At 35.8% G+C, this 27,376-nt stretch overlaps 5 protein-coding genes across 8 annotated transcripts; 2 read left to right on the forward strand and 3 right to left on the reverse strand.

Moving 5' to 3' along the window:
• Window positions 1-1,691: 1,691 nt before the first annotated feature.
• LOC128227329 (immediate early response 3-interacting protein 1-like) lies at window positions 1,692-4,998 on the reverse strand. Its single transcript, XM_052937739.1, has 3 exons — window positions 4,854-4,998; window positions 3,938-4,033; window positions 1,692-2,494 (listed from the first exon to the last, which is right to left on the reverse strand). The coding sequence occupies exons 1-3, from the start codon at window positions 4,942-4,944 to the stop codon at window positions 2,439-2,441; spliced, it is 243 nt and encodes an 80-aa protein (XP_052793699.1). The 5' UTR covers window positions 4,945-4,998; the 3' UTR covers window positions 1,692-2,438.
• Window positions 4,999-7,497: 2,499 nt separating this feature from the next.
• LOC128227319 (angiopoietin-related protein 7-like) lies at window positions 7,498-10,488 on the reverse strand. The gene is made up of 2 exons (XM_052937724.1): window positions 8,993-10,488; window positions 7,498-8,320 (listed from the first exon to the last, which is right to left on the reverse strand). Exons 1-2 carry the CDS (start codon window positions 9,993-9,995, stop codon window positions 7,674-7,676), a joined length of 1,650 nt encoding a protein of 549 aa, XP_052793684.1. The 5' UTR covers window positions 9,996-10,488; the 3' UTR covers window positions 7,498-7,673.
• A 925-nt stretch (window positions 10,489-11,413) lies between these two features.
• LOC128227325 (uncharacterized) lies at window positions 11,414-20,573 on the reverse strand. 4 transcript variants are annotated; one of them, XM_052937733.1, is made up of 5 exons: window positions 20,416-20,573; window positions 16,663-16,703; window positions 16,337-16,441; window positions 13,859-13,988; window positions 11,414-11,857 (listed from the first exon to the last, which is right to left on the reverse strand). In XM_052937733.1, exons 1-5 carry the CDS (start codon window positions 20,470-20,472, stop codon window positions 11,756-11,758), a joined length of 435 nt encoding a protein of 144 aa, XP_052793693.1. In that variant the 5' UTR covers window positions 20,473-20,573; the 3' UTR covers window positions 11,414-11,755. The 4 variants fall into 4 exon arrangements, with proteins under 4 accessions (XP_052793693.1, XP_052793692.1, XP_052793695.1 ...); XM_052937732.1 differs by lacking the exon at window positions 20,416-20,573 and adding an exon at window positions 18,808-19,129; XM_052937735.1 differs by lacking the exon at window positions 16,337-16,441 and having other exon boundaries at window positions 20,416-20,570.
• Window positions 20,574-21,878: 1,305 nt separating this feature from the next.
• LOC128227328 (uncharacterized) lies at window positions 21,879-23,265 on the forward strand. Its single transcript, XM_052937738.1, has 3 exons — window positions 21,879-21,928; window positions 22,602-22,705; window positions 22,974-23,265. Exons 1-3 carry the CDS (start codon window positions 21,880-21,882, stop codon window positions 23,163-23,165), a joined length of 345 nt encoding a protein of 114 aa, XP_052793698.1. The 5' UTR covers window position 21,879; the 3' UTR covers window positions 23,166-23,265.
• A 489-nt stretch (window positions 23,266-23,754) lies between these two features.
• On the forward strand, window positions 23,755-27,376 carry LOC128227314 (collagen alpha-6(VI) chain-like). Its single transcript, XM_052937719.1, has 6 exons — window positions 23,755-23,889; window positions 24,136-24,166; window positions 24,310-24,924; window positions 25,294-25,353; window positions 26,040-26,636; window positions 26,798-27,376. Exons 1-6 carry the CDS (start codon window positions 23,821-23,823, stop codon window positions 27,370-27,372), a joined length of 1,947 nt encoding a protein of 648 aa, XP_052793679.1. The 5' UTR covers window positions 23,755-23,820; the 3' UTR covers window positions 27,373-27,376.

The following is a 27,376-nucleotide window of genomic DNA, read 5'->3' on the forward strand; positions in this document are numbered from 1 at the left end:
GCAAAGTTGATTTGTAAAGTTATTTTTTTTTTCCACCTTAAGCTTACAACCTCACTCTGCAAGTGTGCGTGGGAATGTGTTAGCATCCCAAGCATTTATGACCGAAGCATAACTCCAACAAAAGTATTTTAGGTTTTGAATTCAAATTTTATAAACAAATATGCAGTACACAGGAACCATAACTCTGGACTCTTGGGTTGTTTTTTTTGTTATTGTCCTTTGTTTATATTGTTGGGAGCATAACTACAAAACTTTGAAGTATTGACTCAAAACTTCATATACAGGTTGAACATATTGAGAAGTGCAGAGCACTGGAGACATAACTCATGCTGCAGAGTTATGGCTGCAATGTTTTGATATAGGGTTCTTTTTTTAATCAGGTTCATCGAAAGGTTATTAGAATGTGGATGTCATTGGGAAGATGGACGGGCGGGTGTCAAACATTGGTTTCTACCAAAAAACTTTAGCTAGCATTCATGGATAGTAATGAAACTTGGTGGGTCGGTAGCTTATGTGAAGAGCTAGCTTGGGTTTGCTTTTCAGGGAGCTGGGGTCAAGGTCACTGTTATGTAAAATAGAAAAAAAAGGTTTCAGCCCAATCAGTTTTAAGTAATAATTGATGGATAGTGATGAAAGTTGTTGTGTAGGTAGCTTAGGTGAAGAGCTAGCTTGTTATACTTTATTTGTTGTTAACTTCATGCTACTCAGATAATCATAATGAGGAGAATTGGAAAGCACATGCACCATAACTCTGTCTTCAGTATTTCTTAAGTTATTGCCCTTTGCTCATTTTCATTCTGATTTTTTGTCTGTAGCATTACTGCCAAAATATTTGTGGTGATAACTTCATTTTTCTTATCTATGTTCATGTAATACAGATTCAACTTTGTGATTACTGTGACCTTGTACTTCATCAAAAATTAAACTTACCCTACTTTTTATAATTGTTACATTCCAAGGTTTTCGACAACCTGAACAAGGCTCATGAACATCCTTTACATTTATGCAAAAAGTTATTCATCTTGGAAATTCAGATTTTCTCCATTTTTTAAAATTATGATTTTGACTAGCGTAGTAGATGTCTTAACAATATCATCATTGCAAAGTTACATCCATCATGCAGTTCATGTATTAAAAAGTAGTCAGTTTGCATATTAAGCATAGCACACTTGGATAACGTTGCTATTTAATGTTGTTCAATTTGTACTCGAGGGGTTGTTGTTTTGGTGATGTAAAAGAAATTAGATATTTTCTATTATAACCTTCAACTTTGACATTGAATTGGTATTGCTGAATATCTATGAAATCTTGGAACACCTTAAAAGCAAATATTTTCGTATATGAGAATTTAACACAAAATAGTAAAAAAATGCTGCACTAATACATCATCAATTTCTATCACTCACTTCAGTTATAAAAGCTGGATTCTCAGAGTTCTGTTTGTATTAGTTTAACATTTTGTATAGTTTAGCAATTATTCATTAGTTCACAAAGTTTGATGGCATTATACGCATGTATATATGTTTAATCACAAATACATTTATATACAACACATATTTTATACCATTAGCTCCATAATATTCTCTTACCATTAAAACATTAATTAAATGTAACGTTTAATACATTTATCATACTCTTTTGAGTTTTTTAGAAGAATTCCTTAACTTAAATAATCACAAAATAAAATGAGATGACATCTTAAACGTAATTTATTACCACAGTCTTCATATTTTTTGAATGGCCCTCGTATATAATCAGATATATATTCTGATCAAGTTTCATTAAGATATTAAAGTTAGGAAATGTGTCTGTTTGAATGTTAACAAGCAATAAATGTAAAACTGACACCAGTGCTGAGGTCAGAAGAGCCATGAATCATAATACAAGATTAGTGGTTTTTCAAAGTATTTCCATATTACAATATCATTTGTATTGAAAAGCTTAAACCATGCAAAACTGTATACACAAACCGACATACAAACATGATATGAACAATTTTACAAATATCAAAGATTCAAAATGAAATATATGTAATGTAACGGAATAAATATATGCAGGACACTTGTACTAATCAGCATCTATGACTATGAAGTAAAATTGTAACACACATGTGTAGTAAATGTAAAGATCTGTTACTTTGATCCTTTATGTACATGCCATATCCTGTGTAAATAACCCTATTTAAAATTCATTTAGTTGTACTTATTTATTAACAGTTACACTGAGAGACAAATTACAAGCAACTGACTTTGTGGGATTGACCACTTGAAATGCTTAATGTTGAGCGAAGAGTCTGGAACCCTTCATAATGTTTGAGTGTCAGATAGCACTTATTTCTGCATGATGGTCATGTATTATATTAATATGCGTATAATTTCGGGCTTTCACAAAATATTGCAATCACATTTCCAGAATGTAGCATCTAAGCGTGATTTCCATCATCCCATCACCAACATGAAGAGTATCACAACAACGTTTATGCCAATCAATGGAACTGAAAAAAGATAAAAACAATATTTGTTTACCATTTAAATAACAAGAGCCGTCGTAAGACAGCGCGCTCGACTACGCCGCTTTGACTTAGAATACAATAACGTATAAAAATACCAAGTTTGGTCTCTTTATGTCAAACCTAACTAAAATTATTCGATACATAAGGTGACTTTGATGCTGCCCTCCCACTAGCCCGCCCAAACAATGACACAAGTCATTCAAAAAACTTGATTTCCCATTATGAAAATGTGGTTAAGAATATACAAATATGTCAAGGGCCAGAATTTGTATTTAGGCTTAAAACGGAGTTAGGTTTCTTGTTGTAAGATGGTCGTAAATAATTTTGACTTTTATTAAGTGCATTTAATGAACGGTATATGAAGGTTTTTTTATTAAAATCCCAACTTGCCCTTAACTTTTACTTGCCTAAAAATTTAACCTAAGTCAATCAGGGGCCATAACTTGTATTAAGGATATGGAGTTATGTAACCTCATTGGGTGATGGTCCTGAACAATTGTGTGAAGTATTAAGTCAATTAAATGAAGGGTATAGAAGTTATTAAACAATATCCCAACCTGCCCTAAAACTTTAACCTAAGTTCCATAGTCAATCAGGGGCCATAATTTGTATAAAAGATAATATGGAGTTATCTAACCTCATAATGTGATGGCTCTGAACATCTGTGTGAAGCATTAAGTCAATTGAATGAATGGTATTGGAGTTTTAAGTGAAAATCCCAACTTGCCCTAAAACTTTAACTTGCCCTAAAACTTTAACCTAAGTCAATCAGGGGCCATAACTTGTATTTAGGATAATATGGAGTTATGTAACCTCATTGTGGGATGGTCCTGAACAACTGTGTGAAGTATTAAGTCAATTGAACAAAGGATATAGAAGTTATTAATAAATATTCCAATTTGCCCTAAAACTTTAACCCAAGTTCCATAGTCAATCAGGGGCCATAATCTGTGTAAAGAATAATATGGAGTTATCTAACCTCATCATGTGATGGCCCTAAACAACTGTGTGAAGTATTAAGTCAATTGAATGTAGGGTATTGGACTTATAAGTGAAAATCCCAACTTGCCCTAAAACTTTGACCGGACGCCGACGCTGGGGCGAGTAGTATAGCCCACCTATTCTTCGAATAGTCGAGCTAAAAAGCACTGATATATTATAAGTATCTAAATGAAACTGAAGACATATGACTGTTAAGAAACAGGCCATACTAAAGACGTTATCGACATCCATCTTAGAAACTGTATGATGTTTATCTACAATATGGCATGCTATTTTCTAAGCATTTGAGAATTACTTCAATGACATTGGCATTCTCTAAAAAATGATATCATTAAGTGAATGGATTTTTTTGGTATGTGCATGTACAATCACCAAGTTTGATAGTAAATAAATTGTCGGTAAAAACCCCAGTAAATTTTATACTTCTCATGACTGTTCGGATTGATCTAACAAGATTCATCAGCTGAGTTTTCATGCCTGGTTGCTCCCCAAAACCTCGCTGGTCTGTGCCCCATCCAACTTAAATACAAGCAACACAGTTACTGACTTGAAAAGTCAAACAAATTTTTATTGAACACCAAACTAACATAATATTGTTTTTGAATAAATGATGCAGGGCATCCAATCATTAGTCGCTCATTTAGCGTCATATTCCTGAGGAGAAACATTAAGGTATACTCTTAAACACTGAAAATTTCTGCCTAAATATACCAACTTGACTCTGTCCAACATAGGGCTGCCAGATGGGCCAAACATAACTATGGACAAACATCAAGTGTCACAGACATGATGCAGTATTTACAGTGGCATAGGCTTGATCATAGAATAATTGTTAAAAGGCTCTCTCTTATGTATAAAATAACACATAACATAATAGCCATCCCCATATCTGGCTACCTTATCCCACTGACAAGACCATCTTCACATTATCACAGCTCCTCTTACAGATTAATATTTGCAACCACAGACAAATTCTCCTTCCCAAGAGCTGTCTTCCATTGGAACAACCTCCTACCTAACATTTTAGCCTGCCCTACCTACTAAGTGGAGCAGTTCAATCAGGCTGTCTGTCAGATTGAACATGTCTCGCCATAGGGAGCTATCAAACTTCTTTTTACTTTTTAACCTAATCTGTACCTCCTATTTTTAACTTTGCTTTTATAAGTTCTGTGTTTTTTTCACAACCTTTACTTGCATTCTTGCAGCTTGACGCGCAAATGTCTAGATCCCCAGTAGGGGTTTGGAATGGAAGATAGATTGATCCGAATATAGATATCCGAATTACATGTTACCAAACTTGGATCATTGTTTTAAGTCCTGCAGACGTTAAGGCACTTACTTTTTGAAAGAAATCGTTCTTCATGAAGAACACATACAGCATTTAAACATAAAATCACTGCTTCTATCAAGGAATAGAGTCCAAACGCCATTTTACTGCCCAATAAAAGAGTTTGACGTTGGCATGTGGCACTCAACACTTCCCGAAAGAAATGCGAACTGACAATGTCAATGAGCCTTTTTACCAATTTTGGTATTTGCAGGTTCGTTACAGGAAATCATTAGTCATTGAATATTGTTATATTGTTAATATATGTATGTCATTTTAAGAACGTTTCCCCCAATGCATTTCTCTGTTCTGTAAAACGTATGTCCGATGTTATAAATAACAGTTGCCAGTCAGTGTATCCCTTATTAGTTTCTCAATTTATCGCCACCATGCGGCTGCTGCACTCTAACCGATTGAAAGTTTTGACAACTTGTTTTTATTATTTGTCTTGGAATGAGCCAATTTTTGCGAAAAAGCATGGAAAACCAGTGATATAAGACTGCTGACAAAAAATCAGATCGTAGGTTTTCATATTTATGCTCAAAAAAATGATATTTTATGCATTCTTCTTAAAGCGTTTATAATATATTGGTATATAATATTACTTTTCGAACGTAAATATGAAAATCTGCGATCTGATTGTTTGTCAACAGTCTTTTACATGTACCACTGGTTTGCAAGTATTTACGCAAACATTAGCTCATTCCAAGACAACGAAGAAAAAAGCTTTCAAAACGGTAAATCTGTGAGTGTGCAGCTCTTTAGTAAAATTTCATGCAGGAATTAAGCAGAATATTTCAAATAAGCTTTAATTTCTATAAGTATATAATCAATTCAAAATTAAGAAACAAAGAAAAATAAATGTTTTACACATTCGTTAGCTTTTTTCAACAGTATACTGTCGACGTATCAGTGTGACGGTACTGTATATATTACTTGACATAGATAATTATACTGCATGTACGGTTATTGTTGTTTTTGTACAACCATCAATGGTTAGCCACACCGACAAGAAGCGGGCGTCGATACATTCAGGAGACGTTGGCAAATCTACAACTTCTATTCAATTTCATTTAGAAACGCCAAGACTGGGACTTAAGAAACATCAGAGAACTACGCGTAATTTAACGCCTGAAGGTGGAAAGTTTCTCCAATACGGTTTTCGGAAATATCAGAAATAAATGTGCGCCCAAGTTAAATTTATTACGCAAATGGCTGTTTCATTCTTGCATCGGGTCTGTCAAAAGCCAGCCTGTCGACATCGTATGACTAAAGTTATATAATGGCATGTACTGGCATGTCTGCCGCACCGTCACGGAACAAATCCCATGCGCCTATTCACCCATCCATAAAATAGCAATATATTGATATTTTGAAGCTTAAGAATGTCCAGTTTTCAGAGAAACGCAAACGTTCAAATTTAAATGTTCGGCAGTAAAACATTTCATTGGCCAATACATACAGCCCATCCAACACGTACCCAACCACCCCCAACACCCAACATACGAAGCATGGCAGACTCGTAGGGATTTCTCTCTCCGGTGTCGTCGTCTTCCTCCAGGGCGACACACTTTCATTTCCATCGTTTGACTGACTTGCTTTATAGTTGCAAATTGTTCATGGTCAGTAGAAGACCCGTATTAATAGTGGCGCTAGCACAACAATGTAGTTCACATGTTAAGACAGTTTTGACCTGTATAAGATATTTGATTTCCAATCAATACCCTGTGAATGACTTAGTGTAGAGTCCTCAAACTATGTGTGCATCTTGTTCATGGACAATGAGTTACCACAATTGTTCTTGGATTCAGTGGACCAAAAGCCAATAACATGGTGACCTTTATTAGACAAGCCGTTTTCCGGTGGAGTCCTCAAACTTCGTTTGCAAATTAGGTATGGATTCAGTAATTGACCTATATTGACTTAAGGTGCAAGCTTTATATTTCAAAGAGATTTGGTCCTGATTTGAGAGGTCCTTAAATGAAAAAAAAATAATTATTTATTCTATGGAAAATGAGAATCCCTTTAATTAACTGTAAGATAACCCTCTTACTATTGTTATAATACGCCCGTATGTGTTTGTGTGGGTGTGTGTGTTTTTTCTGGATTAAAACATTATTCAAAAGGTCGACTTTAAAAAAAAAAGATTGTCCTTTTCGAAAACGAATCATGATATTCTTGAACGTAAATTTGCCCAAACAGTCTGGAATCACGTCATTGTGATAGAGCTACTTACTTTTAACATTGTGATATAGCTACTTACTTATGGCATTGTGATAGAGCTACTAGCTGGTAACATTGTGACAGAGCTTTTAACTGGTAACATTGTGACAGAGTTACTTTAAAATACTGGTAGCATTGTGATCGAGCTACTAACAACTATAAATCAATACAGCACTAAAAATCAGATATTTTCTATTTCATTTAACTGTGTGGCCACTGATTATATGTTTTACTTATTACTATTACATCACGGGTTTTCACAACACACATAACTGACTCGAATGATCTTCCACCATAATTGTTTATCAGCAATTTCCTGTAAATGTCACAATGTTGCGACTGAAAAACCTACCTAATTAACGAGGAGTGTCCATAATAACTAATATCACGGAATTCAACGATTTATTTTGATTAAAACAACAAACTGGCTACATTCACAAAAAAACGACATCTCAACAACTCTATAAGGATTTGTTTTATTTAAGTAACTATAAAGTCTGCTTCACAACCAATGTATCTAGAGATCGATCAACATGAATCATATAATCTTCCACTCTTCGTTGTCTCTAAAATATTGCGCCAAAAAAAGAGAAAAATTCAAGACGTATTTTACGATCGCCGTCGTTTTAGTTTCATTTCGACCTTTCGAAGCGAGTACCTGTCTGAGTCTTTGAGTGTATACCAGACAATACCGTCGGCAAATGTGTACTTTGCCTGAGCGTACCAGCCCACATGGTACATCCCGTTAAGGTGACTGAAGTAGCATTCACTGAACCACCAGCCACCCTTGTTCTCTGCAGCGCAATTCCTGTCATGGATGTCATTGTCCAGATCCTTCGTGCTGAACTTCATACCATCATGGTAACTAAGAGAATCACCCGCGTTTCCGCTGTATCCACTAACGTGCAGCGCGTAACGCCCAACTTCATCGGTGATCATAAACGTGTCGTATTCCGCATACGTTATATTCCCTTCCCAGTCCCAAATGTCCACTCGCAGTCCATACTCATTGTTCTTCGTAAGTTCATAAATTAACTCGTTTCCCGCCCAGAATTCCCCGTAAATGTTTCCGAAGCCGAACTTATATTCCAACCAGCCCCTATCGAAGTCCTGCAACCCGTCCACCCGCCTCTGAATGACCGTGTAGCCGACAGGATCGACTTGGCAGTAGACCTCGGAGGGAGGCTGAACCGCACCCACATGCACGCGATACACGCCGCTCATTCTGTGACCCGCCAACGCGACGTCCGTGCAATCTGCAATTAAGAATTTGTGTCGATTTTAAATTTTCAAACCGTATAAGCTACACATGTCCATGATGGATATTTAAAAAACAACAAAAACAACAACATCTAACAAAATATACAACACATGATGGAAAGCACGATTTTTTTCCATTTTTTCAAGAGAAATTTTATTCGAAATGATTGGTCAGATGCTCTCTGAAAGAAATATTAAGAGTATCACTTACAAGCATATCATCAGTAAAATGATTATTTTTCTATAATTATCTCCTGAATGATTTTGCCGAGAATATCTCTTAAAAGTGTCTCAGGGCAGTGCGTATATATTTGGTAAAATTGCTTTCACTTTAGTTGAAAGATTTAATTAAGAAGAAAACGAAATTGCAGAATTGTTTGCTAGAATGCAAACCCCTTGGGAAACTTAAAGAAAATTATCCTCCCCTCTGGGATTTGCTTCATGTAAGATTAAACAACGTTCACTTTAGGTTTATTGCACCTTATAATTCATGTAACACCCTAACCTGCGTACTCCGAGAAAAAAGGAAAATGCATACTGCTAATTTATATCATTTGTATTGTTCACTCTCACACATTACCACATGCTTTGGAAATAAAACTCCCACGAAACCAATCCGGCCTAAACTCTGACTAAGGTATGGTTTCCATTCCCTTCATATTTTTTACCTTTCGGGATGTCGTTCTCGTCCCACAGTTTCGTGTCGGGCGGATCGATGCTGTTCTCCACCGGGTGTTTCCGGGCTGTCGGCGCGCCCTTCGACCACTCGCTGCTGTGCGCAGTTTGCATCTCCTCCAACCGCTGTCTAGAGTCAGTGCACATGGCCTGCAGTCGCACAAGGCCGTTCTCTTGGTTCAAAAGATCATTTTTTAGCTGTTCCTGAATAGATTTAATGCTCACCATATCATGCTTTGTTTGCTCAAGATCGAGTTTAAAATTTGTAAAGTCTTCTTCGTAAGCTGTTTCTTTTGTTCTAGCAACTTTAAACATGTTTGCAAATTGTTCATTTTGAAGTATTATACTGTCTGATTTGTTTTCGAGAGTTTCATGATCCTTCCTGATTAAATCAGTTTCTTTTCGGATTAGAATAAAATCTCGCTTAATGAGTATCCACTCGGCCTTCAGGTCAGACACCAACGACTTGAGGTTTTCCACCAGTTGGTGCCTTGGTGTATCAGCCTGTGCGTGGTTCGGAACCATGCGGTCTTTCCGCACATGTTTCTTCCTCGAGCTACGCCCAGCAGGAAACACTGAATTCTGCACCTTTCCTTTCAAGTCTTCAAGTTTTATTTCGAATTGACTTAACTTAATACGCAGTTCTTGCAATTCGTTGTATTTCTGCAATTGGTAATTTTTCAGTTCGGACAGTGAACGCTCGTACATGACTGTCCAGTTCCTGCCGCTACTCGTCTCCACGGAATTGTCCAACCGGAAGCGCAGCAGCTCCTTGTCCACGTAGTTGGAAAAGTTGGCGAACTGTATCTCGAGACTGCGCATACGCTCGATCTGGTCAGCATCCGCCTGCCACACGTTGAACTCGTAGCTACACTCCTGCTGGACGCCGTAACGCCCGAGGCACTCGAGCACCGACGCGCAAATGATGAACAAAACATGAAGATGCATTTTCAAGGGACTCCTGTGCGTCTCAAAACTTTTGTTAATTCCAAACATGTTTTACTTGTCTACATCGTATCGTGAAGATTAATAAAACTTAAGAGACAGTGCACGACTCTACTATTCGTGCTAATACGGTTCATAGAAACATATTACCATTTTCCCTCTGAAGTTTTCCTAACAGATATATCTCAAGGAAAATGCTCTTTTCCAGTCCAATAATATTAGCCATAGAAGTTTTCTGTGCAATTTTTCTCCGCAGACCCCAGGCTTATTTAATGATAAACGTGCGCTTAAGAACTTTCTGAATTATATCATCCTAAAATGACTCCTAAAGGAGGTCTTTATTCCAAACAATTTCCGAAAATAATAATCTCTGTAAAGAATTTACTTGGCTGTCACACACTAAATATTTCATTTTCCAACTAAATTATACGCTGTTCGCTTATTGAATATGGTTCCATAGATGGCGAGGGATGCTGAGAAACAATTAATTTCACGGCGTCTGGCACCGCCGCACGAGAGCCACGCAGATTCCGCCACCGAGGAACACTATTCCAGGCAAACGGAGTGATTGCTGGGGTGTTCAGCTACAGAACTGACGATGATGTGAGAAATGTGTCGACTTTGCTCTGTGCAGAAGACGTACGTCGTTTGGCGATTGATGTGCCATCGGAATTAAGTGCAATCTAATGACCAGTAGTTTGTCCTTGGGCCGCTCATCTTTAAAGGAAAGTCGTTTAACGTCTGTAGCTTCTGCGGCTTTATCTCACGAACATATGAAATCAATTAAAATAAAAGTGGCGGAGACAAAAAACGATGTGCTCGTGCCGCTGTCTCAGTTCAAGCATGGATGATCTGCAAAACTTCATTCAAAGATGAACTAATCTCAACTATTTTGGCCAAAGTGTTTCATTTCAGAAGCAACGTGAAAATGAACGTGTGTATAACAATTACCTAATATTTCATAAAGAAATAGTTGTTCGATCAATAACTGTTGATATAACCTTTCTCCGCAACAATTATTGAAATGAATAGTCTGGTATCAAGCATAGCATTTATTCAGTCTTCATAGCGACGATCAAAACGGCATCTTAACTATTGGCATCTATATAAGCAGTATCTTCATAGTTCAATTATATGCAAAAGTTAGCAAATCTTATCCCCGTCGTTTGATTTTTTTTATATATAGTGTAAACACTCACTAAAATAACAAGCAGACAGTTATGAATGTCATCTATTATTATTTTTTATATATGTTTTCAGTGAAACATGCGACTCTGATGCCGAATCACGCGATTTTCTAATATTCGTGAAGTATCTAAGAGCATTGTTGGCATATTGCTTATTACTGTGTCATCGTTATATAAGAATGGAGTATCTCTTAGACTGTCTGCACTGATTAGTCCATACATCAGATTAATAATGCTTTATAATGTGGGGTTTTAACTGTTAACCGTTTTAATAACAACTAATGAAATTTAACAAAATTTATTATAATTCATAAACATATAAAACATGAAAAAATAATTTAATATTAATATTCTATCACAGTTATTAATAGTTTAGAAATGATATTTTTAGGAAAATGAAAATCAATGCAAGTCCATGCTTAACTAGTAGAATACAAATGGCTTATGTCGGGTACTTTTACACAGTATGTCTAAAGATTATACTAGTATTGCAATTGCTTTTTCTCAGTACATATTGTATTTCATTCTTTAAAACTGGCTCATTAAGCATGATCTAATCTCAAACATTTTCCAATCACTGAATCCTTTAATTACATAATGAACACTCCTGTCTGTGTAGACGGGCTATATGCGTTGTTTGTAGAATGTTTTGCCCTGCAGCGCCAGCTCCTTCTCCCACTGCGCCAGCTCACGCTCATATTGCTGCTTGAGCGCCACCCGCCGAACCTGAAACAACAACAGCAAAAATAAAAATGTTGAACTTGTAAACCAATGACGTCAGAAAATCCTATCATCATCCACATAAGTGACGTCGTTTGATGTTTTGATTTTGGCTATATCATACTTATATTTTATATAAATAATTTCGAATACAAGCAGGGTTAAATTTTCATTCAGTTGAAGTTTGGCTTTGGATTTGTCTGGGCAATTTAAACTTAAAGGAGTCTAATACCCCCTTTATACGACCAACATCTGTCGTTGGATCCGTTAATATGGCAATTAGGACAAGGGGCTAATTAGGGCGTATCATGTGGCTCTTCTGGCATGACTTTTTAGGTCATTTGCAATTTGATCAATTCCAGTGGCTATAACCAAGTCCATGAGGGATCCGGCTAATTTTCGAAAGGAACTGTTATTTATTAAGTCAATATCTTACAACTATATAAGTAGAGTAAATAAACAACACATAATAAATGGAGGCTTTTGTTTACTAGATAAATTATACCAATTTTGACAATTTCAAGGACCATAATCCAGTCATGCACGGGCAGACGTGGCTGGTTATAGAGGGAACCGTCATTAAGTCAGTATCTGACTACAATATAAACGGTTAGTAAAATCAATCAACCCTCTTTAACAAAGACAAGGAAGAGAAACAACTGTACGCTCCCTTCGGCCATTTTCCATGGAAAATAATCTAGGATGTATGCCGGTACAAGTAGTATGTAAAAGATAAATAATAGTATTAATTAATTGAAGTGTTTTAATGTGTATTGTATTACTAAGTCTAAACGGATTGCCATTTAAGTGTTTTGTTGCATACATTATAATGATTCCCGAGAGTAAAGTCATTGGATAACTGCTAAAATTAAATAACTACGCGATATATTTACCGCGAGCGTAGTTAAAGTGTTTAGATGTCTGACATTGTAAGCAGTCCGGTTGTTTTCGATGGAAAATGGCCGAGGAGTTCCGAATCTGTACCTCTTTAAGAAAATCAAGGGAGAGAAAAACAGAAAACTAACTGCACTTTTCTAAAACAGGTTGTCTCTCTTAGACCATATTTTTTCACTTGGCTACAAATGGCTAGTTGAAGAAAGGAACTGAGCTTTCATGGATATCTAACTAATGTAATGGTTTGATTAAGATACGATCAAAACAATAGACTTAATCGCATTCAAAAGCAATTGTTTACAGATAGATGCATAGACAACCGACACAGTGCCATGGCATTACCTCTTCTAGCACTGGCCAGTAGAGCTAAAAATTTACACTTATTAAAAAGCCTATACAATTTGTGTTGGAAAAATACATCAATCATATTGATTCAATTATTATTAGTGAATTGCGGTAGAAATATTTTATGTAATACTATTAGTTATTGCTTATAAGTAACATGATCCAGTAGAACCTGTAGATAAACTGATATAAAAGTCCTCCCTTTCAATTACCTAGTATTGCAAGTTTGTTAGCCTAATGATTGTTTCAAATAACAAAATAAGAATCGGGTATCTTTTTAAAAGTCATTAGTGACTTCAAAAAGTCAATGTATGTTATATTTGAGTTGTTTTTGCTTTCAATTATTGCATATTGAAAGGTAAGCATTCCATTTCAACATAGACTATGAATTATTTATTTATAACAATTTTCTTCCAAAAAGTTTGTAATTATGTCAATTAAAAGGAAAAAAACAACAACCAAAACTGAAATTCTTGTGAGCAAAATAGGATTGGTTCATATGACAAAAATTCCCAGGGGTGCAAATTTACACCACCTATGTGGCAAATTTGCTTCCAAGGGCAACTTTGCCCTAAGGTAATTCTTAGCATATAAATGAGGTATAACTTTAAGATGCTTTCACTATATGCACATAATACATGTCTAAGGACTCATAAAACACTTCATGTGTTAATTACACAAAGATGCAATGCTGAAAGTGGTTGTTTAAGAGTTCTGTACTGATCTAGTATAAGCTGAAGCAGTTTGTTTAGTACGGGATGTACATACAGCCAGTGAAGCCTTGGCAGCCATCCTTATCTCAGACTTGATGTACTCAGCCTCGTTCTGGATGCGCTTCTTCCAGCTTGCCACCTCTAAATTCTCGTTCCAACCCGCCCGCTGGTTAACGTTCTTTTCCCTGCAACGTGCACCCAACATGAAGGACATATTGAGCTGTACAAAGTATTTCTATAAGAATCACGTGTTAGTAATGATAACAAGTGTCTGGAAACAAGCAACACGTTGCCAGACTGTTTTCCCCTTTTCAAGTCAACTAAAGTGATGTACCACCACAAGCTAAAAACACAATTATTTAGAAAATTTACACCCTGAATCAACAGATTTGTGTTTAATTTCACTTTTGTGACAATATTATACTGGCAGGGACCTATTACTGGGCCTATTTTTTATTTATAATAGTGCAAACCTACATGCCCCAGTCCATGTAGATACAAGGTGGCACAATATATTACCAACAATTTATTGATTACATACATAAACATATAAATTTCCTAATGTATTCATGTACCATATATATTTTGCTTCAGAAAAATTATTTGCAATTAGTCATGAAAAGGAGTTTTTCTTATTTCACATTCTATATTGTTAACAAATACAAACAACTATTGATATCCCTCAAATGCATGAGAGCCATTAGGAAAAATGGAAATTTAAGTATACTATTTACACTTTACATACATACATAAACATTAATATACAAAAGGTGTTTTATTATAACTACTGAGTGTTCCTAAGCTGGTGCTTATCTTGTCTATAACTGTGAAACTAATGCATGTGAAACCATGGTAAATAATTTTCTACAGCTGCAATAAAGTGATGAACATGATTCCAAATGAATGTGAACTTGATTCTAAGTATCATAAAACAGTTAAAGAAAAGCAGAAAATCACTGTTATTCTGCAAGATCCCATACTTTTCGCATTCAATATCATGTTGAGTATAATGTGCAGTCACTGTTATACAGGTAGGATGGTTCAGAAGTAAAGAATGACCTACCACATATTTTATTTATTAAACATTGTGTTGACATCTAAAATAAGAAAAAGTACACGGACGCCCCTCTGTTTTACCCAATTACTTCAGGAGGTAGCCAAAACTCTATAAATATTATATATACCAGAACCAGGTATATATTACATATAAATATATATTATGTATATATATATTCGAGGTCAATTAAGTGTTGCCGCAGGCTGAATGTAGACGATTGGCGACAACATTTTACCAGTATTAATTAAATAAATGGTTCACTTCTTTATTGTATTTGATTCTTAAGCCATGCAATAAGTGTGATTTTATTTACCAGTACCTCCTAAGTAGATATACACACATATATGGTAAGTTTACTTTCTACATATGTCATCATTACTATCACCGCTTAGCTAATATGTTGTTGACAAATTTCCTTTAAAAAACACCAAAAAAAATGACAACAAAACAAACAAGCTAAGAAAATATTAATTCAATACTCTCTGTGATACAAGACAGATTCGGATATCTTGATTAGAAGGTCTGCCCCATATCAATAATTTTACTGTGAGAAACAGTTATTTGTAAGCAAGACTTGAATTCAGTGATATACTTATGTATAATTATTAAGCTGGTGAATCTATTGCGTACTCTATGAACTAAATTAACAGTTTAGTTACGATATTGCAATACCTATGTAATCCATTTAACCTTCATATTTAAGGACAATGCCAAGATGACAATGCTGTTAACTTGATAGCCTTCAATAGAAGTATGCCTTGAGAGTAAAATAATATATAACCCATACATACACCTAAATTAATGTTTACTTCATTAGCCACACAGGTACTTAAGTTCATGAGCAAATGATAAGCAATAGTGGGAAAGCTCTTTTGGCTATCTATGTAATTGGACAAAGATTGCTTATTGTCTGCTGAGAGATAGGACTATACATAAAGCATCCCATTTTTGCATTAAGTTTTATTTTTCCTCCCGTAAGAGTCATTCTTGGCATGTTATATATATGACTCTGTCACTGATAAGCTTCTAGCATATAGGGATGGCTGGGACCACTGCCCAAGCAGTACTTTTTTATTATTTCTTGCCAAGTCTGAAAAACATCAATCTTGACTTGTAATTAGATTTTTTTTATTGATTATGAGTTTCATTTTTACTTGTATGTATCAAAACCCTCACATTCATTTATTCATTCATTTTCTTTATGGTCAAAGGGAGTAAACTCAGACAACCATGAACAGTAGAGTGTTGACTACATATTTACAAAATAAATAAAAGGAGGCTATTGTCATTCAAAATATGACATGCCCACTTTAGGGGCCCCGTAAGTTAATAACCACTTTTCTGTGTCTTTTGGTTAGTTTGATTAAGATAATTTTTCATGCATTTGTAAATATAATTTTGTGTACTAAATGAAACAGTATACAAGCTATACAGTGGAAAAGCATGTGCAAAAGCCTGCAAGTTTAAGGTGGCTACTTGTCACAGGCCTCCTCTGTATCAGCATCTGCCTTGCCCTCAGCTTTGAGCACAATAGTGTTCACATCTTTCACCAGGGAGTCCCAGAAATCATTGTACTTATGGCTTCAACAGCAATAAAATTGAAGTAATACTAGTATGCAAAGAAAACAACAACACTTAACATGCTAAGTGTCAATTCACTGTACAATGTGTTTCAGGCTAATTTCAATAAAATGATTTGTATTTTAATTTATTCTAGAGAAAAGGATAAATGTTTTTATAACAGAAAATTTTAAATACAAACAATTTTATATAAATAAAGAAATGCATATCATGTAACTTACAGTCGAACCACATTCTCTCTGTCAGCCATAATCTCATCATACTGAAACAAATAAATAATATTTGACATCCTGACTTTCTGACAGGGAAAAAAGCCTCAGCCCTTCTACATTGGATTTTGGAGCAATATGGGTGGAAATTACCAAATAAATGTTCAACTATAATCAATGATGATACTAAATTAAAGGCACTAGACACCACTTGATACAATTGCAAGAAAAAATAAAGTTTTCAAAAACTTATATAAAATTGACATTGTTGTGTACAACGCATTGTATCTTCCTTACATATGTATCACAACCTAATTTTGCATATTTTTCCAATTTGAAATTTACTTGGATGTTTACCACTGATTCCAAGTCTATTTAAAAATACCATTTGTTTATGTATCTATACAAATCATGTGACAATCACATGTTAAATATACACATTATAATCTAGGAAACTGTTATAAGCTAAGTTTCAACGGGTTAACTCAGCTGAGACAGCAACAAAATATTCTTTTGATCATGTAAATTGATTATTATCGGCCTCATACAAGTGGTTTTGACAATTTTAGTCTTGTCTTGTGTAAATAAAGAATTGCCGGCTTTGTGACCATCTGATGTCTAGTCCCATTAACATGCATACCTTTCCTTAAAATAATTTTACATACCATTTTATATGCATGTTTTACGTATGTTTTATATATATATATATTTTTGGTAAATATACGTCACTACGACAAACAATACATACATTGTTGTTTCTTAATTTTAATAAACTTTAAACATTAAAATTAAACACATATGCCATACTCCCATACAGGTTCACTCTTCTATATTAGCTCATATAATATACATAATACAATCATAATAAATGCCACTGAACAAGATGAGAACATATATATATATTCATTTAGTTAAAATATTTGACCTCATATTGGGATAGGAACATTTTAACATTTTGACTACTCGTGCTGTTTTATAATTCTGTTAACATTTAATAAGACACTTGCATGTAAATAAAACATTAAGTAGGCATAGTTTGAGTATGCTCAAATGGAACAGATTAAAATGGTTAATAGGGTAAAGAAGATGGCAACCTTGCAGTAGTGTTCTTTAAAATGAAAATGTTAAATATCTGATTTCATGAGTGAAAGAAATTTGAAAATCAAATATAAAATTGTGATACATGGAAATTGTAACATGTCTTGCAGGAGGCTGCTATGGAGTCAGAACCTCTCTAATTACTATCCATACCATTTCAAACTTCCTCTTAAATAAAAGTCAGACAACATATCCACACATTTTTCTTAACAATTGTCCTCAGTGATGAAAACTCTACATACACAACAAAACGGTTTGATTTTGCTTGCAAATGATTTGTCATTTGAGTTATAATGCAAATAATAATAAAAAACTGGCATAAACTGATAAAGCCATGCCAATCTCATTGACACTCATGAATTGTTATTAGTCTAACATAATAGTTGTGTTATATGGGATTCTTCTAATCCCTATTATTTGGACTAGAATTGTTATGTCAGAACTTGATACTGGAAATGATGCCTCTGTAGCAATAGTATTAGAGTTCATTGGTATCCGAGATTCACAGGGGCAATTCAAGGGTGTGTCAAAGCGAAAAGATTGAAATGGTACTGGCAGCTCCCTTGGCACCTGACATATGAGGGTAAGATACCCAGTACTGGTTATAACCCAGAAATAAGGTATCTTGTGCTATTGGTACTTTTATACACCATTTATATTAGAAAAGAACTAGGGCATTTCATCCGGATCTTCTTGTATTTCACTCTATTCTTTAACACTGCTGTAAGAGTGGTTTGAGATTTATAGAGTATAGACTATAGATAAAATGCCAAATCGCATCCAAAAATTTCAGAGCAGATTGGGAGCCCTTGTAGTACCAGTGCCAATTTTTTGTGTCCTTGTTACATGTTATATTCTGAAAATAGCTCATTGAGCTAATGTTTCTTGTTAACACATACCCGACTTTTAATAAAGATTCTTGTATCTTGTATTCTGCCAAAAAGTTAGCAACTGAGATCATTGATTTAAAATGGTGTGTATTGAAGATTGTGAATGGGGGGACAAAATTCATAATAACTGAATGTTAAATACAATACAACAGTGAGGATAAATACATACTTTGATTCTTTCTACTTGTGCTTCAAATGCTTTCCTTAAGTTAGGGTTAGCAGGTTTATCTGCTTCAAATCTTAATGCTGACTGGATACTCATTCTGAAACCTTCTTGTGTTGCTAGTGACCGAAGCCCACCTGATGTAAACTAACTAGTCCGCAAAGTTTAAGTGTGCGTAATTATTCGAAGCCAATTTATAGTAAAGTTGAAATATTTTATCGAAAGACGTTAGTTTCAATTAATGTTTACAAATATTTTGAAGATAACTAAAGGAATTTTGATTCAATAACGTAAGAATATCGGTTGCAACTGTACACAAATAAGTAGTTCTGCAGGTGCGTAATTATTAATTAACGTGTAAACAGCAACTACGCGGTTATTTTAAGCTATTATACAAGGCGATACTTGGTTTTCATGGCACCCCTTTTTATCTTGAACAAATATATTGGTTTGTTTCATATACAGTTACAACCACTTGAGAACATTTGGCATTACAACATAATCTACATAAAATGAATATATTATGTAACACCAAAGGCTTGGCGGAATGTTACCATAAGACCCAACAGCTGAGGTCTGTAAATATCAGCCAGTCAAAAACCTCTTGTATAATTGGCGAGACTTATTATACAAAGGAACATGTGTGTTCTACATCTGACACTTGAGAAAAACAAACGTTTTTTTTACACAAACGGGGTCCTTATCGTTTCCCCTTTTTACAGGCACCCGTGATTTAAGCACACACGATGGATACATAGAAAATGCAAGCCAAATGAAACACTAGTTTCAAAATTGGGGAAGTTTTGTAGTTTATAAGCATTTATAAAGCACTGCCTTTGCTTCCAAATGTTCAGTAAGGTTATGAAAGACAATGTCAGTCAAATCTGACTAAAACCATGTCCAAATAACCTGACATTCTTCGACTCGGAAACTAAGCCAGTTAGAACGAGTGTTCTAGTCAAATCCTTTCCGGATCAAACTTCTGTTGGGGTTTCTAAGGAATCAAATGGTTTGTTTTTACTTATATTATCATGATAAAATAAATATGTATGTAAGCAGACGTCCGACCAACATGGGCCCCGTTGGAAATAAGCTCTAAGACTTGCACTTGTGCATCTATAGCTTTACGCGTTATCATACATGTGCAAATGTTATCGAAATTGTTACTACATCATATCAGTAACATCTGAAGTAATATATATTCTAGTAGTTTGATTTAATTAATATAAAGCTCTTGTGATATAATTTATTATTACTCTAAGTGGCATGCGAATACAATCTTAGATGTTTGTAGTATAAGTGTATATTCCATGTTTTTTTTAATAAAATATTGCCATTGCTAAACAAAATACTATTACTACCAACTTACTAAACATGTACCGTTTCAAAATGGGAAAAAAACCAGAACGGTGGTGTAAATTAAGCGAAAATGCGTTTCATACATAGATATAACTATGCTGTTCGCTTTTGTAATATTAAGGTATCACCACCCTCCAAATCATAAGAAATAATTCTTCACGGCCAAATAAAACAAATAATGAGCTTGATCCGGTCGCTGAAAACTAATTTTGTCGGCTGTTCAATATATAACAAAAGAAAGACTGAACTACGTACCGTAATAAGCTCACGGTCCCATGGTGTTTCTATGTAGGAAGGTTGAGTCCCAGCCATTTTTACAGGCCGCTATATGTCCTGTGATATCCGAGAAAATTCCCCCTAAAAATATTCCCTTTTAATGTCTAACGTCTGTTGGAAGTCTCTTGAGATAATACTATATAAAAGAACACAATTTAACAATTGTCCAAAGAAGATACGTTTATACTAAACGAGAGTAAGAGTGGATTTTATTTGGATGTTTAATTTTCTCATAGCAACGTCCAACAAGGCTGATGTCAATAAAGTTGTAGCGTTAGTATTTGACATGAAGTGTAAGTTGAGAGGATAAACCAATAAATTATGTAGATAAAGCAATGCGACACCAATAAACATCGTACAAACATTCAGAAATCAGTTTGTTCCTTGTCCCCCACATTGTTTACACACCAATTGAGAATGTCTTCAGTCATTTCGCCGGTACGAACTTCATAGGGTCTACCTATGTTTTCTGGCAGCTGCGGGATTAATATCTTCAGTTTATTTTTCTGTCATCAACATGCACATCTAACCTATTCGGAAAAGGTTGAACATTATACACATCGTCTTTGGAAAAAATCGTATGTTTTTTCAGCAAGCAGAGATACAGCAACCCTACCCGAGCATGAACACCAACGTCACCAAACAGACTTCCATACGCACGGTCTTTATTCACACCAAAAGTATTATATATCAATGTGGGTAGAATATTGTATATTCATTTAAATAAGTCTGCTACTTTAGCTGACTTTTACATCTGATATGTATAAAAACAATATAAGGTCCATGACTACATGGACCTATATGATAAATAATATGAAATCGCGTTCGCCGCGTTGAAATACATCTATTTTCAAATGATCTTTTAAGGACTCAAGTTATCAATTACATTGGCTAAATTTACCTGGGTTTAAAGTGAAAGTTTACCATTTTTCATTACAATGGATATAGCTTTGTAATGTTCGTTTGTCAATCCTAAGATTAAACAAAATGTTGAAACCTCCAACAATAAATCAGATCAGCAAAAAGAGAAGAAAAGAAAACCGTAAACTCTTAAAGCAGAGTGTAAACATGTCTTTCGGAATTTCATTAAAACAAGGCCATGTTTAAAAAATCTAAAATCCCTTCTCAGAATCTTGTATTATTTTTGTAGTATAGTACTTTAAAAATGTAACTGTAAGATTGAAATACTTTTACCGCCCGGGACAGTGAAAATACCGTTTTCTAATAAACAAGGATTCTTAATAGAACATCCGAATGTTCAATAATAATTTTGCAAAATTATAAAACAGGTTACTTCTTTAATCATGGTAATGTGATTGCAATCAGAACGTGATACCTTTGTCGAAAAAAAGGCACACTACGTCAGTACGTGCTACTGTACATAAGTAGTTTCGATGACGTACCCAATGACGCAATCACTACAATTGACGCCATTTTGAAATGATGGAAGTGGTAAAGGAAAACCCGTTTCCCACAATAACATTTCTCGAAGGTAATCCGTTTATTTACTGAATGGCAAACCGAATGCATGGACATGCAATTGCTTACCTTTTGGATCATACCATCCTTTATCTTGTTAAAAAAATATGTACATCAGGCGCAAATCACAACCGTCTCACAGGCTTCTGAATCATTGTTTGTCACTTAAATATTGTTTAAAACCATTTTGGGTACATACAATGAGATAAACAACACATCTGAAGATATTTAGTGTCTTTGATATACAAAAAAGAAACTTTGTATATCAAAGACACTAAATATCTTCAGATGTGTTGTTTATCTCGTTGTATGTACCCAAAACGGTCTAAACAATATTTTACTGACAAACAATGATTCAGATGCCTGTGAACCGTCTATGGCTAACTGAAAAATAACGGCGTTCTGTACGTGATACAATCCAAATAGTTCAGACCTTCATGTACCGTCCCTGTACATCTAGATCAATAAAAAGAGTTAGCGAAATCTGCCTCATCAAACAGGCAGGCTGTCAGCTATGTCTGGACAAAATGCGGCTTGACTCAGTATAAAATTATGGTAAATGAGTAGTCGGGCTTGTTAAAGCTTGATGTCTTTTGCAATGGTCTATACCAGTATCGTCCATGATGTATAGCTATCGCTAATGGTCCATCATGCGATGCTATTATTGTAATGTTGTCCAATTGCAGACGGTCTAGATGCGACCGGGGATCTGCAGGAGGAAGTGGCACTGAGGCGACAGTACCACAAGTTGAACGACGCCAGGTTGAAAACCGCATATGTCCGGGAAAAGGTGCGCTGTTAAATTCCATTCCATAGTAATCATACTGAAACATGTTTAATATATTATCTTTTTTAGAGAAGCTGTTAACGTATGCTATTATCTACTGGGGGGGGGGGGGGGGGGGGGAGCGTACACGTTTTAAAGATTTCTGTTCGTTATAAATATTTATGTATTTATGTTACAAGTCGTCTTTACAGCCCTATTTATGAAATATTAATGATATAAAGGCAGTTATCTGGTCAATAAATTGCAGTTTTGTTATTTATGTACGCTACAGAATTCAGGTAATCGACCCCTGACCTGTTTTCTTCATCCAAACTTGACGCCTTGTAGACTACTAGATCACCTCAGAAATCGAGGGGTTTCAGACGCCGTCATTCTAGAGTGGACCAGACGCCTCCAGGCCATCAGAGAATCAAGCGACAAAAAGCAGGCTGATTGCAGCATTGTCATCCTGAAGAATGATTAAACCTCATTGACAAATAAGGACGATCTAGTACTTTCCGTTCGTTGTTTGTGCCGAATTGTATTTGTTGGATATGTGTTAAGTAAACATATGGTTTTTTTTATTTTCTCTTTGATATTTGCTGTATCAACAACGGTGTAGAATGCTAACCACAATTATACAGCTAATACTGATAAGACAGGAATCTGCGTCACTAATAAAATAATAAGAGACATCTTATAACGCATGTTCCACCATCAATTAATTAACTCCTACGTCACCTGACACAGAAAACAGTAAACATGTGGGATATGATACCCGATACTAAAGATTGGTCACCTAATGAGTTTATCTTTAGCAAGGATAAACACAATTGCTAATGTCGAAAAGACTAACGTTTTTGCAGTAATACTCACTGAAAATGATAGTCGGTTTTAAATGTCAAATGCGTGCTTATCTGCGATTGAGAAAGCATGGCTTTTCTTGTTTTGGTAAAAATGAAATAGCTATGCTAAGTACTCATTCAAGTGATTCATTTGAAAAAATTCCCGGATGAAATTCCTTAAACAAAACTGCCTGATAAAAGGAGGACATAATTATACCGCTAGAATATTCTGAACATAACCACTGTGAGAATATCAGGTACGGGTGCTACAATTCAAGTGAAAGTGAACTTTGAATGAAGTCTGAAACTATGGAGTGGAAAACATTAATATGGATATATTTTCTTCAGACGTCAGTTATCCAAGTGAGTAAAATAACATCACGTTTAAATTTAATAATTCAGTAAAGGAGTAAGCAGAAATAGTTGTCATGCTTTTTCTTTCACCGTATACATTTCAGTGAGTTGATGCGGTCTCTTTGATGTGGTATAATTTAATGAATTTTAAATTATCCGTTTATCAAAGATTTTTCGATAGGCATTCATTAGTATTATGACAAATCTCTCAAAGTCAGTAAATCGCCATTGCCATCACTCTATTTTCTTCTTCAGGCGAATATGGTGAGAAATTGGTCAAAAAACGGTGAGTTATGTTCTCGGAATAGCAATTGATTTAAGTGTCTTTATCTTTAAACTGCATGGTCTAAGCCATGTCATTGTGTGTGTTTTTTCGACATTAATGTTCGATCGTTATACTCGTATTAAGATTTATTTTCATATTTATAGGTGCCATTTGTACAAACGCGTCCGCCAATATTGTCTTTGCCCTGGACACGTCCTTCAGTATCCACGAGAGCTCTTTCCGCCAACAGCTGGCATTTGTTCAGCGTATAATCTCGCACTTTAGCATTGGAAAGCAGGAAGTGCGCGTCGCCGTTTTAACGTTTGGATCTGACGTCATACACGACATAGAATTCGACGATTTTGATGACAAGACGGCGCTTATTGCCGCAGTAGGCAACATCCGGTACAGAGGAGGGTCGACCAACACATCGGCAGCAATAAAACACGCTAGGGAGGTCATCCTGTCGGAAAAAAATGTTCGTGAAAACAGCGCTCAGATAAATATCATAATAACGGACGGCAACTCCGTCGACAATCATGCGACTGTTATTGAAGCGTCAATATCTCGGAGTCTCGGGATAAAGCTGGTTGCGGTCGGGGTTGGTGCAGGGCCAGACCGCCGAGAGCTGCAGGATATCGCAAGCGACAGACGTGCTCTCGTGGATCGCACGGGCATGTACGATACAGACAGCCTCGACAGCAAGCTCGTGTTTACGGTGGAAGACTTCTCACTGCTCAGCGACATCGAGGAAATGCTTTCCACTGTCACATGCAAAGGTAGAAAAATGCAACTATTTCTATACCACATAATAATGTATATCAAACAAGAAAATGTATCATAACTAATATCTATGTTAATAACCTATAATCTTTGAGCCGAACTATTTCAAGGTTCTTTTAATTTATTATATACGGGTTTCAATCCATCGTCGGTATATTTTATATGAAAAAAGGAGGAATTATGGTCGGCACCTAGGCCTCTACCTCGACCGTTTGCCAGTTCTAGAACTACCGCCTGTTCGAACGATCGCAGTTTTACTCTATTCTGGTATTCTTCGAGCGTGTTTCCCTTATTTTTTCTCCTTTTCTTTGCCAAAAAATAAAGTTTTTCAATATAAAATTAATGTGATTTATTCTTTTTCTCAGAAATACAACTCGACCATCTATCAAACAACACAGAATATGAGAAAGAGGCTGCGACACAATGTAAGTACATGATAAAGTAACACTGATAAGTCATCATGCTATCTGTGAATCATGTAATTGTTCTTAACCACAATAGCACAAACAGTCTCTAAATCTCTTATAACTAAGTTTCAGGGAGAAAGTTTGCCTAGCTCCGTCAAACATTGGTAAATTGAAACTAAACTCGAATTTGACCCGTATTAAACCCATGTAGCAAAATAGAAACTAAGTTGAAAAGAGGACACCTTTAAAAAAGCGGGTTAGAAACAAACGTCGAACTGGACCTGTTTTATATGGCGGTAAAGATGTGTTGTTCCAAAAGGTATTTAAACTCGTCAGCCATTGTACGAGATGTTTGTCGGACACCTTTTGGGTTTTCTACGTTGTAGGGGCGGGGGGATGGGGCAGCAATGACTCAGTCGAAAAGTGGTAGTTTGTAACCAAAGATATACTCTCTGTAATCTGAGATGCTAACCCTGTGTACTAAACTTTAAATTCGTCGACCCTTATAGGTATACTTGTCCGGATATCGTAATAAAACCCAGCAGACCGACCGAGAAGTTCACTCATTTATATTTATGTATGGGCCTGAGGCCTTTTGTACAATAAACTTGGTCTATTACCACGCCCCAAGAACTATTTTGTGGAATATAATAGCATTTATGATATCGATTGCCTTGGCGTTTTATAGAAATCTGTTGTTTTAGCCTGCACGGGGAAAGCAGCTGACGTGATGTTTCTAGTGGATGCTTCAAGCAGCATTTCGTCACCGAACTTCCGTAGAATGCTAGAATTCACCGACACAGTTATGGCATTCTTTGACACCCGTTCTTCTGGCACAAGAATTGGCCTTACATCATACAGTGACGATGTCAATGTAGTTATTCCATTGAACAATGCATACAGTTCCCAGAATATGGAGGCGCGGATAGCAGCCACGCCCCAGTTAACAGGTGGCACGAACACTGGAAGAGCCCTTCAGTTTGTTCGAGGGATTTTTAAGACGCACTCACGGCTGTACGTGGACCGTGTAGTGATCGTTCTGACGGACGGACAGTCGGCCGACCCCGAGCTAACCAAACAAGAGTCCCGCGCGTTAAAGGACATGGGCGTGCGTATGGTTGTTATCGGTATCGGAGATCAGGTGGACACTGTGGAACTCCTCACAATGGCAGGCGAGGATAATATCCAGTCAGTGCTCACGTTGGACAACTTCCACGCACTGCCGGACATTAGCAGCACTATTGCAGTAAAAGTATGCGGACATGTAGACACCAAACTTCCGAAATATATTAACGACCAAGGTATTGCAATTACTTATTATTATTCTTTAGCACACCTTTTATCAATGACTTTCAAGTAAGCCGCACTGTATATGTACCCAAGGTCAAACAGCAAAGATACCAAAAAAACCTGAAATTAATGACAAAATGAAATTATGTACAGCAAATGTTATGTATTTCAGAGAAAAGCCGCTGTGGGGGCACCCTGCCTACTGATGTAATGTATGTTTATGACGGACATTCTGTCGGAACAGAGGCCAACAGCAAGACAATATCCACAATATCAGCCATGATAAAGGCAACATCAAACAGTGTTTATAACGTAAGATCTGGAATTCTTAATCACGTGTGTGAGCACGTCAAGTCTTTGGATTTATCTGCACACATCAGTGCCTCCGATATGAAAAATATCATTACTTATTCACAAAGCAAAAATATTCCAAGATTACTGCAGGAATTGCGGGTTGATAGCTTCCAGAGAGCAAGAGGAGCAAGGAGGAACAGTAACAAAATCGCTGTGATATTTATATTTAATCAAACAGGGGACTACACAGAAACATTTTTAGAATTACGCAGGTTATCATTACAAGGCCAAGTGAAGACTTTCCTTGTTTATGTAGGAAACACCATTCCGGTTGAATTAAAATTACATCTTGAAAAAGCGAACTGGAATCATACTCATTTTATGCAAATCAATGAATTAACTGATTTGAAAAGATTTGTTCCAAAATTTACACAAGAATTATGCAACAATTAACTTT

This window comes from Mya arenaria, chromosome 3 (genome assembly GCF_026914265.1).
Source record: "Mya arenaria isolate MELC-2E11 chromosome 3, ASM2691426v1".
Taxonomy (NCBI): domain Eukaryota; kingdom Metazoa; phylum Mollusca; class Bivalvia; order Myida; family Myidae; genus Mya; species Mya arenaria.